Genomic DNA, 13,208 nt, shown 5'->3' on the forward strand with positions numbered 1-13,208 from the left:
GCACTCAATTTTTTAGCTAATGTAGTGGTGCTTTCCTTCGATTTAAGCAAAAAGAACTTCAAAATGTGGGTCCTTCATATGAAAACAACTGCCTCATGCTTCAGGCAGCTTTTTACAGCAATCACGTGAGCCTTGGGAATATGAGATTGAACAGTACAGCCTGAGAAAAAGCAAACAAGAAAGTGAACATCTCACAGCAGCCTGTTTAGCTCATTTTCCCCAAGACAAACTCAGGCTAGGAATCTTCAAGATATCAGGGCCTGAGGCAGATGACCCACTTGACTATAGCATCCATCCTGGTTCTCTCTAGAGAACCTGATGGCAAACATAATTTACTAAAATGCTCTGGAGTTTAAGTTCCTGCTCAAACCTCACCCAGGCCTTGATGGAGCAGCAGCAATGGTGCTATGCTGGTGCAGTAGCACACCCTCCCTGAAACCACTGACAGACTCAGCAGCTACTATTTCATGTCCTATTTGAGCTGTAATTTCCCCAGCAGCCTAAGGAAAATCAAGACTTACTGGAAAACACTAGAACTGGCCCTTTTGTCCACAGGTTGTTGGTAAAAAATAGTATAAATAAGATATTAAATCACTGAGATTATCATAATAGCTGATTTTTAAGTTATTTCTCTTGCAGTGACACAAATTTACAAAGCGTCTTACAAAAGATGCTACAGAAAACAATTCACGGCATGGTAGATTTCTATCTCTATCAGACTTATTTGCCAAAAATGGAGAGAAAAAAGAAAAGAAAGTACTGTCTCTTCAGGAAAGTTGTAAAATGGACTAGAAATGAACATTTATTCAACCCCGTAATATGTAGTGATTAACTTCTTAATCTGAGCAGTTCACAGTAGTTAACAGCTGTACAGAGCAATGGTTCATCAGGATGCACATTGAGACACAACAATTTCTTAACTTCTGTGCTACAGGCCTTCCACTTGCCATCTGGAGCCTCTCCCTGTAGCACTGCAGTGCTTTGTTCACAAGTCTGCACCCTTTCCCTTATGCACTGGGAGGACACTGTGGCAATGTTTTCATCTGTGTCCTTCTGTCCTTGTCCTTTTCTCCCAGCTCTGCACCTGCAAAGCCTGAACCTGCTATGTCTGGTTTCCCACGGAAGTGATTAACACTGATGTAAGAAATCATCCTTCTTACCCTCATGCTTCCCTACCCCCATTTGCTAATTTTTAGACAGAAGAAAAAGAAAAGTCTAGTAAATAACACGGTAGACAGTTGTCCCTTAAACAGTGGACAGGCATTTCCCAGTGATACCCATGCACAAAGCTTAACAATCAATTAACAGGCAACTCTTGCCTTTGATGAAAGAGTGCTCCAATCAGTGCTAAGAGCATCACAAACACGAACAATCAGCAGGGAGTTTGAGCAGGTCCTGACGAAAACAATATAGTTATTATTGGAAAAGTATTATGGTGGACCACCTGCCACACTGGAGGGGAAGCTTGGGGGAGAAGAGTCACCTGGTGAAATCCCTGTGATTATTTTCTTTGCAGGACATCAGAGAGTTTTCCATTAAGGTTCTTCCACTCTCTTTATTTTTTATTGTCATCAAAAATAACTGTTACCATTAAAGCTGTCATTTGCCACAATTAGGGACTGTCTCATCATCCTCTGAGCAACAGACAAGCTTGAAAAACACTACTTCATATTGAAAGTACAAAATATTACGTTCATTCTTGTCCAGGGGGCAGCAGCAGATATATCAACAGCATCCTATGTGAATGTATTACTCCAATGACCTCAACTTAAAGAATACAAGGACTCAAAATTACAAAAAGTGTTTTCTGTTCAGCTTCATTCTGCAACAATGTATTTGTATTAATCAAAATATTTGTAAAATATACACCATTTTCTACAAAAGGACACTGATAATTGAGCACTGGCTCTATGCTGAATACAATATAGAAAAAAAATCATTTGCCTCAAAGATTGCAAAACTCCAAAACTAGAATCTTCCTTCTGGCCACATGGATTTTATTCTTTTGGCTCAGCTAAAAAATGAAAAACTAAAACCACTGTACACTTCTGGTTTGTCAGGCTTGCAGGTTCATGAGACCCACAGCGTCCAAACCAGGAACAGGTAATCAGCAATTAAATGATATCCTGAGTTTTAAAATATATTAGCAATACATAACACACTGGTGTTATTCTTAGCATATGTTAACATATGTCTTTCTTAACATATAATTAATAATATTTATGGCTTATATACAGTCCTTGACTGCAGGGATGCATTCATTCTTTCTTCTTGGTAAAGTCATATGGTTTCCACCACTGTGCAAACTGCAGCACCTTCTTGCTCTGATCCTCAAAGTTCTGTCTGACTCCTTTTCTCCAGAGCCGTGGCTCCAAGTCCAGCATGCCACCAATAATTTCCTTCACAAGTAGAAGAAAGAGAATGATAAATACAAAATTATCATATTACTTAATACTATTTTACCAGTGAGTAAAGAAATAAAAGTTTTCAAAATGTGAGATTATTTTTCACTGTTTTCTTCACCTGCTGGTTATTATAAATTGAAATTCTGAAAAAAATACCTATTAAAATATTAGGATTGTAGTTGTTAGACAGTTGCCTCAGCAAAATTCTTGTAAGTAGAGCAGAACAATACACTGAATAAATATCCTAACATTGCAAGACTGCTAATGTATCAGTGCAGTTGTAAGAAAAGTTCAGAAAAAAGCTGCCCACTTTGCTCTTAACTCCTGAAGTTATATTGCCCCCCAATCACTCTTCATGTTTTTACAATAATAATTCTGTCAATAAATTATTGCTGTGACATAATAAAGGAAGAATTTATTACAGCTCTTCTTGTATATACTATACTCTCTATACCATGTGGAGTAATTTAACCACACAAACATTTTACTAGGAGTTGTCCATGAGTCTATGCGTGTAGGCACCCTAATTCAGACAAGCAGGAGCCAGTTCATGAGAACACTGTGGCCATGAAAACTCTTAAACAGATGCAAGTATTTTCTATTTATTAGATTACTCCTTTACTCATCAATGAGCAAAGTTATAATAACTTAACAAGAAAAGCCAGCTAATGAACTAGGATAAGATACATCAAAGTGACTGTTCTGGCAGTATCTGATTTAACTGAAGTTAAGAAAACAGAGTATAATTGGTAAATTGATCTTCTACATGACAATACCTTTCCAAAGTAATGAGGAAAACTATGTTGATCTTCAATGACATGAGCAAATCCTCCTTGAAGACCAAAGTCCACAGAGAAGTATGGTAAACCTTTAGGAACCTATACATGCAAAAACACATTTTTAGATGTTTGAAGACTGTAGATATTTAGTTAACCCCCACAACTTAATGAATTTGAAAGTGGCTTTACAGTACCATATTTTCTTTTAAAACATATTTCAAACGAAGGATGTGTAGTATAAAATTGCAAGAGAGAAACAAAAACCAAGCAGATAAGGGCAAAGAACACACAGAAGCTAGGTGAAAAGACACTGTAAACTGAGAAGATGATTACAAGGTGGCAGAACCTCCAGGGGCCACCAAGTAAGAGACAGGGAAGGACCAGAGAGCACGCACACTGAGTAAATGCCTTCCTGACTTCAAACTTCTACAATGAATGGGTTGAACAGAAATTTTAAGACAACCACCAGCAAGTCACATTTACTGAAGATAAATGTTTCCTGTGATAACAGGAAATATTTACCCAGGGGAAGCACTGACACTCAGGGAAGGGAAAACACCACTACATGACTGGAAGTTATCATTAACTTGCCAAATAGGATAATTCAATAATTCAGTAGGCCTACAGAGGAGATGCTGGTTACCCTGCTACAACAAAAAACCCTTCAGTCTGACAGAGAAGTGGATTTGTTTATTGCTACACATTTTAAGTAATTCCTGCTTTTCACTAAAATGTTATTTTCCTCTCTTTTAATTGCTAAGGATGTTCCTGATAAGATTTACAAAATTACAAATTCATAACCATTTCCTCTGCTACAGTCCAATTTTCACAAGACATGTTCCATACACTGCTTGAAAATTCACTCTAAAAATAATTCAGATTTAACACAGGGGGTGATGTAGCAAGGCAAGAAACATAAAACACTTTAAATGAACTAAAAAAGAATCATAAATAAGGAAAAATGGGTCAGCAGCTGACACCTTAAGAAATATGTCAGCTTTATCTGTGTCTAGCAGTGTCAGGTCTGGCTGGGATAGTTCATTTTCGTCATAGCAGCCCATATGGTGCTGAGATTTGGACTGGTGACTAAACCAGTGTTGATAACTTGCCAGTGTTGTGGCTGTCACTGAACAATGCTTGCTGTCAGGTCAGCTCTCCTGCCTGTATCCCCTCTCCCAGCCCACCGCCCAGGTCCCTCACTGCAGGGAAGAGAGGGAGAAGCAGAGGGACTTGATGCTGTGCAAGGGCTGAATGTGTAGGCTCTGCTTCTGGACACCACAGTCTCAATTTCTGTACACAATCCACTCATTAGATAACATCTCAGCCGTGTCTGACCCTTTTTCTCTGCACCACCATATCCTAATACAATTATCCAAACTTCCCAAACCTTACCTTGGTCTCTTAAGCTATACTCATATTTTCCTGAAGGCTACAAGGATTTCTTTTACCCTAAAATAATGTTAAAATCACACAGATGTATAAAAATTTACACTCAGATGCATTTAAAGACGCAATATAAAGAAACTGTCATATCTTAATCTTCATGAGGTTTACCACCAAACGGCAATACAGTAGTCACATTACTTCTAGAAATCAAACGTCTTGATGCCCTACCATGTGTCAAAAAGTTATACTTTATTTTGTGACAGATGTTGGCTTTCCCTCTTCTGAAACACCAAGGAGAAAAAGATACCCAAACCTTACTATTTTATGTTTACATCCACCTTAAGTTTAAAGTGTTCCCTAAGTCCTTGCTACAAATTAATTGAATCCCTTGTTGTCTGCACCCAATAGTGCTAGAGAACAACTAAGTACTATCTTCTTTAAAACCTCCTATATACAGAAAGCTACAATCACATCCCATTTCAGTCTTTTCTTTCCTAGTTTGCATTAACCCCTAAACCAGCTTCTTTAGTTCAGTTTTCTAACCTCTACTCTCCTCCTGTAACCATCTTAAAATACTGTACCCAAAACCACACCTGAATTTTCCAGCTGAAGCCTCACCACTTTGAATAAGGTGACCCGTAACATTTATATTACATTTATATGACATTCAGCTTATGTGGCAGAATAAATTGTCTTTTCGCAACACTTGCTATCACTGTCAGTTTAGTTCAAGACTCATCACAGTATGCAAAACCTCTCCTGCTATAAAGCCACTATGTAGTAATCCTACACAGCCACCCAATCTTACTCTTTAGCATCTAGTCTCCCTCTTTGTCATATCAAGCTTCGTATGTCTCATAATTAAACCCATTTCTTCTTTCTTCTAAGCTAGGATTTCTTAGTGCAAAGGTGCTGTATTTACTAAAAGACTCTCAGAAATTAAGTATTATTGCTACATAGTAGTAAACAATTTGTGGTAAAGCCTACATACCACACATCTTTCACTTTAGTGTTAAAAATATGGAACAGTTTCAGCACTAGACCTTTAACATTTGCATATACACAGATGTTTCAGTTTAGTATCCAGGAGACAGAGCTCTGTTCTCTTGTTCTAGAAAGAAAAAGACTTATAACGCTATTTATATTTTTGCTTCTTAGCTACACAAAAGGCTGTTTTAGGTCAATGAAAAAGAGACATCAATGTGGGTTTTTTTTTCCAGGAAAGTAATTTGCAGATCTTTGATCTACCTTAATTCTTGATCAAGAAAATTATGCTGGTACAAGTCCTCAAAGTGCCATTTTTGTTCTTAACCAATGCTTGCAGTTCGGTCCATCAATTGTTGAAATGAATGAGATTATTTTCCCTAATGTCAGTTAGGAGTTCAGTCAGACTCTTAATTCTCATCATACCTATGCTATCTCCTGATGCACTAAATCTAATTGTGTTCCCTTTCTTCTCTCTTTGAAACAGTTAACAATGAAAAAAGATTAAAAGAATTTGCTGAGAAATTCAGTGTTCAATGCATTTCTTTACTTACAGATTTCCGAATGTCTTTTGAAGAAAGATCAATTAACTTCTTGTTCATGGACCACTCTTCATCAGATTCCATTATAGCTTTCTGTAAAATCATTTTATCTAAATGTGAAAATAGTCCTTCATACAGAAAGCAAAGAACTAACTTTTTGATGTAGTCAAATCCTTTTGCACTGCAAGTACCAATTATTTCTTAACAAAGTAACTATTTCTGGAAACCTTTCTAATTTCCACAACTTCCTTAAAAAGGCATCATATAATATCTTCAAACTCACCTAATTGTGCTTCTTTATTTTTTTTCTGAAAATTAACTCTTGCCTAACATAACTTTTCCAAAAAGTTCCAATAAAAGGTCACATTCTGTTTTTCCTAAGCTCATACAAATCCTCCTGTGAATTCATTGCACAATGAGTCTTTTTTATTTTCCTTTTTTAAATACCAAAAGGAGAATCCAGCTCAGAAAGCTGCACTTAAAAACCTTCAGAGTCTGCCTCTGTATTCTCCCTAGTATGGGAAGTGGGTTTAGCGTGGGTATCTTTTAAATTTCATTTTCTGTGTATTTTAATGGTGGACACTTCTGAAATAAAGTTTTATGCAAATGGCACTGCATTAAGCCTTGTACTTTGTCCTTCCTTTAGGAAAACAAGAGTTTTACCAGTGCCTGAAGCACAGCAATGACATCTACCAGGTGGAGAGTCTCAAATATGGTAAAAGTTACTACACTGCTGTTCATACAAGACTGCTCCATTTCATCAAAAACCAATCACATAATTTCCAGAAAACAAAAATAATATTTCAAAGAACCAGCAAAATAATTTACTTATAAACGGCAAATCATGATCCAGTTGCTGAAAGCCAAAAGGCGTCAGTTTCAGGCAAAAGCCTTCATGTAACCTTTCCCTATAGAGTCAGGGGCAAGAGACCAGAAAAGCTTTAGAAAAGATGTCTACCATACTGTCTGATGGTCATTGAAGACCTAAGACACATGTGACATGTGGGCTTACTGAAATAAAATGAGGATGGAACATTATATATCGGTATTTCTTAAAACAGTTGACATCATTTTCTCATTTTATGCTTGGCTAGACACAGGTATGGTGGTTTTAGTTTATACTACAGGACTTAAGTGAGAAGTACTGCAATGCTTACAGCACCTCAAGAAACTACAAACCTCTCAGCTTCCTCACCTATTTGTCAGTGCAGTCAGACTGGAGACAACTGCACAGTAACACTCGTCCACTAAGAGAAAAACTTGGAAAACAGAATCACCTCACAGGGCTTGTTTTAACATCAAGGAATATGATCAAAGAATGGATCAAGGAATAGGATCAAAGAATCTATCTTTTCAAAAAAAGTATTTGAATATCAAAAAGTTTTACAGAAATAGATGAATTACATTATATACATTCAAATGACCTAAGAAAAAATGTTTTCACATACCTTGAAGTAGATTGGAGCCATATCTCCTACTTCTTTTGGAAGAGGAATGCATTCATATACCATGTGATATCGTTTCTTCAGACTCAGGTTTGTTTCTAGGAACACACAGTCCAAGTCTTTAGCTTCAAACATCTTCACCAATGCATTTCGGAACATCTGTTTAAAGAAAAAAAAATTATAATATGAATTAACTTTTCAAAGCTTTCAGGTATAACAATTTATATTAATTCATAGACTCATAGAATGGTTTGGGTTGGGAGCAACCTTAAAGATCATCTAGTTCTATCCCACCTGCCATGGGCAGGGACACCCTCGACTAGAGCAGATTGTTCAAAGCCCCATCCAACCTGGCCTTGAACACTGCCATCGACAGGGCAGCCACAGCTTCTCTGGGAAACCTCACAGTAAAACATTTGGTAATATCTAAATATACCCCCTGCTAGTTTTAAGCCATTCCCCCTTGTCCTATCACTACCTGCCTTTGTAAAAACTCCCCTCAGGTACTGCAAGGCTGTCCTAAAATCTCTCTGAAGCCTTCTCCAGGCTGAACAACCCCTCTCAGCCTCTCTTCATAACAGAGAGGTCATTTAAGCTCTCCAAAGCCCTTGTGCCCTGAATTTTTCCTCACAAATAAGGTGCTCCAAGCACCAAGACAAGAAAACACTACCACCATTCCTCCAACACAACTGATGAAACACAGGTGGAAGATACTGCCTAGTTAATAGATCACTGTACCACAACTAATATGGGACATAACTGTTCAGAGTGACAGGCAACTCCGAATTAATAGCTCTGGGGCCCCTCAAACCTGGCCCGCAGAACTCTACATCTGAAATATAAGGAAGCAAACAACTGTGGTGAGAGAAAAGAAACATGAAACCAAAGGTTGGGAAAGACAGTTGCTACCCTGCAATATCAACTGCAATTCAAAGCCATTGAAAAGCCTAGAATATCTGCAGATGTTAGCTAACGTTTCCCAGATTGCATTTTGTTGTTTTTAAATAAATGGCACTTTGCCTCCAAATTCTGAGTGGGCCAAAATATCAAGGATAATTAGCAATGGAAACGAAAAAATCATTCATAGGAGCAAATATGAGTGTTTGGATCATGCTCAGATGCACATATTGATATATGTAACAGTTCAGTCAATACAGAATATGTAAAGATTTTTCGTATTAAAAATTTAAATGCATATTTACTTTGGCAAGTGAGCACAAGTCTAAACCACACAAATGTTACATTCAAGCGCTTGAAGCCACATAATATAAAGGAACCCTTCTTGCTTTATTCCAACCTATCTTAAAAAAAATCCCAGCAAAAATAGCTAAAACATCTGCTCAATACAATATTTTATATTTTATATTTTATATTTGAAGTGTGATATTTTTTCCCCTCAACAGCAATATCAAATATGGCTCTGGCATTTGAAAGTTAGTTTCGTCACTGAATAACTGTATGCTTATAGTCTGCCTGAGTGCTAAAGCCTTCCAGACTCCTCCTTCTGAAATAAATACAAGTAAAAAGTAATTGTGTCCATCAGCTTCCAAGTTATTTTGTTGCAAAGGAATGCCTAAACTGTCACAGTGTCAATGGATACTGGTTGTACCAACTAGCTGCATTTTTTTGCAAGGAAAAGACTAGTGCTGAATACAGAAACTGCATTTGCTTATCTTTTCTTTATGCTATTTTCCTTTTCATCTAGATTTATAAAAAATTATTTACTTAAAAGAAGTTGGGATAAATAGGAGATGTAGAAGAAACATATTTATCACTTTTTCTCATGCTCTATCTCTTGATCTCACTTGTTGAACTTAACTTGCTTCTCACCAAACTTTCTTAGGCATTTCTGTCACATACAAAAGAACTCCTTTCCCTCCTGCTTGGGTGAAGCATAATTTACTAAGAAACATTGGATAAAAACTGCATCTGCCATGAGAATTAATGTGGGGAACAAATCTGGAAAGTCAGAGAATCCATCTGCCAGTCCTGAGGCAAGACCAACGTTACTTAAATAATTTCAAACTCATGAATTACTCTGTTTTTTAATCTAAGCAACTGCAACCAACAATGTCTTTCTGTAGTCTGAAATAGTCTCCAACATTTTGATATGAAAGGTTGCAAGTTGTTTTTCCCTTGCAATAATTCTGACTTGGGGTAAAGAAGATTGACAAACACAATCTCCTAGGCAGAAGTTTGTTACATTCCTCCCCTGATTTTCCTCAATAATTTCAAACTGCCTTCATAAGAGAGTTGGAAAGCACGACCCATCATTCTTGGCACTTTACTCTAACATTTCTTTACAAAAAAGTTAGGACAATCTCACTGATTTGAAAAAGAGAGTTTTTTTCTCAACTGACATCCAGCCAAACCCAAGATTAGCTTAAAAAACCTGAAGCTACATAAACAACAGACCTCCAGCTTGTATTTCATTATAAGTGATCTTTCTGTCCTGACAATACTCTTCTTTTACCAAGGAAATCTTAACTGTGAAGCCAGTTATTCCACTTTCTATAAGGGAACAGCTCTATCTACATCATCTCTGGTAGATACTCCTCTAACTTGGTTTCAAAGGCCTCCAGTGACAGAGGTTCTGTAGCATTCCAAGCAACTTTTTATAGTGTTTATAAATGGGAACTTCTGTATTTACCCTGTATCTTCCCTTTTCAGTATTTGTCCACTAATTTCCATCCATAATGCAAGAATGTTCTTCTCAGTGGAATTCGAGAAGAGCTGCCAGGCTGGAAATTATTAAAATAGATGCTTATGACAAGTCTATTACTATTGAAAATAACATTATTTTACAAAACTGTTAGAATATGAGGCAGTTTGTGAGCTAACCTGGATTTCTTCCCAGATGTCTTCATCCAAAAGAGTGGCTGCAGTATGGTGCTGTAGAGGGGCTATCAGGCAGTGACCTTCAGTAAGTGACTGGTTGCTTGGTAGAGACAAGTATACCTATGAAAAGTGAACAAAAAGTGCTCATTTCTCTAGCATAAAGACCTTCCCATTGCTGAGGTACATAATTTGCTAAATTCAAACCAATAAAAGTTATTACCTTCTAATTATAACATGGTATTAGTAATTTCAGTGTTTTTAAAAAGATCCCATCAGTAGCTCCAGTGAACTAGTAGCATCCAGAAGCAACACCAAGGCCTTATAATATCAGCCTTATAGACCAACTGGTACCCAACTATTACGAAATCATAGTTTAATCCACTACAATGATTTCTGAATTTAGATGTACATCTGATGTATTGTTAATGAACTACATACACACAGATAGAGCTCTGTGTTGTGGTTTAAATCTGGCAGGCAGCTGAGCACCACACAGCTACCATTTACTCATTCTCCCCCGCAACCAGAGGGATAGCTGATAAAACCTAGAAAAAAGTAAAATTTTTGGGATGCAATAAAGTCAGTTTGATGGTACGGAAAAGGAAGGGAATACAAATTAGTGATGATGATGATAATAATAGTATTAGAATACACAAAGCAAGTGATGCACAATGCAACTGCTCACCACCTGCTGACCAATGCACAGCCGACTCCCAGCCATTGGCCAGTTCTCCCACCCAGATTTTATACTGAGCATGATGCCATATGATTTGGGATATCCCTTTGGGCACTGGAGGTCAGCTGTCCTAGCTGTGCTCCTTCCCAAGTTCTTGTGCTCCTTCAGCCTGCCTGGCAGGGCAGTGTGAGAAGCTGAAGTGTTCCTGATCACTGCTTAGCAACAGCTAAAACACTGGTGTGTTATCAACGTAATTCTCATCCTAAATCCAAACCACAGCACTGAACCAGCTGCTAAGAAGAAAATTAACTCTTATCACAGCCAAAATCAGGACACTCTCTATATATCTGTATATATATAATAGATATATAAACACATATAAATACACAGATTAGTGGTAGAATTGGCAGTCCTGGGGTAAAGCTTGGACTAGATGATCTTAAAGGTCTTTTCCAAATGAGTTGGTTCTATAATTATACATACACACATACACAGAGACAGATATACATCTGTATGCATTATACATATCATCTAGCTATATAAAAATACAAATGCAGTGCATTATAATATGTATCTATGAATTCAATTTCTTGGCCTATAAAAAGTCAAATGAAAAACATCAGTGATAAAGGAAAACTTTAGAGAAACAAAGACAAAAAGGACCTACACTGAAGCATTTCAGATGTTACAAATCCAAATTCTTATGCAACTTTTAAAAGCATTCACAGAAAGAGGGAGGTTCCCCCAAAGCAAACTTCTGTTTCAATAGATTTTAGGCTTAAAAATTTAATTCTACACTTAATTTTCTTTTATATCATTAAGAAACAGTTCTCCACCAGTTCAAATTTCCTTCAGTGCAGTGTGATTTAGTCTTCCACAAATCCACCTACAGTTTAATCTCTGAACTCAGATCTTTCATTATTGCTCCTGTCTTCCACAAATCCACAAGTGTGAGGTTTTGATATCAAAGATTACCTTTAAAATTCATGACAGATTTATATCTTTTTCTCCCTCACCCTTGAGGAATTTGTGAAATCAACTGGAAGGGCAAGGAAAATAAGGTGAAGAAAAATAAATAATTTCATTCTTAATCTTAGGCACTCTAGCACCAACGCTGCCTTCTTTTATTTCTTTTTTATTTTTACATTTGTGCTAAATGGCTATTTTCTTACCTTTGTGCCAATTGCAACAATAAGATGTTTAGACAGTTCACTACTATCGTAGCAGTATGGGCACTTTTCCATGCGTGCAGCAAGCTGCTGGTGCTCACGTATTGCTTTTCTTCTTTGTATTTCTTCCTCTTCCCCACTGCGCACTCTTTTGGCTGCTTTGGAAACAAACATGTCATCCAAAGTGTAGTACTCCCTGTCAGTTTTATCCATGAGCTGAAAAGATACACAGAAAAATTACGTGGATATGAAAATAAGCAAGAAAAAATAATTAGCTCTTTGCAGTATCCTTTACTGTGACAAGCATGAAATACGTAAGCAGTAGGATTGCTTCCTTCCATATGGCATCTGTAGCATATGCAGTCATCAGGTATCTCTCCTGAGAGCAGTCGTACACAATCTCAGACAACATACGTATTAAAATATAGATGTCTGACAGCAGTGAGAAAATTACTACGTTCCACATCAAATTAAGGGCTAGATATTTCAATATTATCTTGCGTAACTTCAGCTTTAAACCGATGCACCATTTTTTAAATCATAGATTATTGTATATTTTACTTCAGTCTTCCCCCTCCTCCTTCTCTCCTATTACGACTATCACTAATCCATTAAATCATCTCTTGTGAAAGAACCAGACCCTAACTCTGCACCTCACCCATATTCTATGAAAACAGGCCAACAGCTACTCTTACCAAGTGAACAATACTAAGCCATTTTGTGAAGAAAACATTCTTTGTCCTCAGTATTTAGTCTTTCTTCAATGCACCTCTTGCTACATACGGGTAATGAACACAACTAGCGCATTACCAGACACAAGGCTGAATGATCCAAAGGTTTTTTGTTAATTGCTACATTTTAATTAATTGTGACATGTTTAAACTGTGAAAATACCAGATTTCTTAGGAAGATATGCTTGAAAATCAGTGGTATCCTACAGGATCTTAACAGTGGAAACCTACACAAACTGGCTAAGTCTCACCT

The 13,208-nt window shown here is 37.1% G+C and overlaps 1 protein-coding gene across 1 annotated transcript in view; it reads right to left on the reverse strand.

Annotated features, from left to right (window-relative positions):
• Window positions 1-1,697: 1,697 nt before the first annotated feature.
• Window positions 1,698-13,208, reverse strand: part of CWF19L2 (CWF19 like cell cycle control factor 2) — a 77,050-nt gene continuing 65,539 nt past the window's right edge. The window contains exons 12-17 of the mRNA XM_031049621.2: window positions 12,228-12,440; window positions 10,383-10,499; window positions 7,545-7,700; window positions 6,109-6,189; window positions 3,182-3,283; window positions 1,698-2,399 (exon numbers count right to left, since the gene is read on the reverse strand). Coding sequence (XP_030905481.2) covers window positions 2,259-2,399; window positions 3,182-3,283; window positions 6,109-6,189; window positions 7,545-7,700; window positions 10,383-10,499; window positions 12,228-12,440 — 810 coding nt within the window. The 3' untranslated portion in view covers window positions 1,698-2,258. The remainder of the gene's footprint in view (window positions 2,400-3,181; window positions 3,284-6,108; window positions 6,190-7,544; window positions 7,701-10,382; window positions 10,500-12,227; window positions 12,441-13,208) is intronic.

This window comes from Melopsittacus undulatus, chromosome 2, assembly GCF_012275295.1.
Source record: "Melopsittacus undulatus isolate bMelUnd1 chromosome 2, bMelUnd1.mat.Z, whole genome shotgun sequence".
NCBI classification, from domain to species: Eukaryota; Metazoa; Chordata; class Aves; order Psittaciformes; family Psittaculidae; genus Melopsittacus; species Melopsittacus undulatus.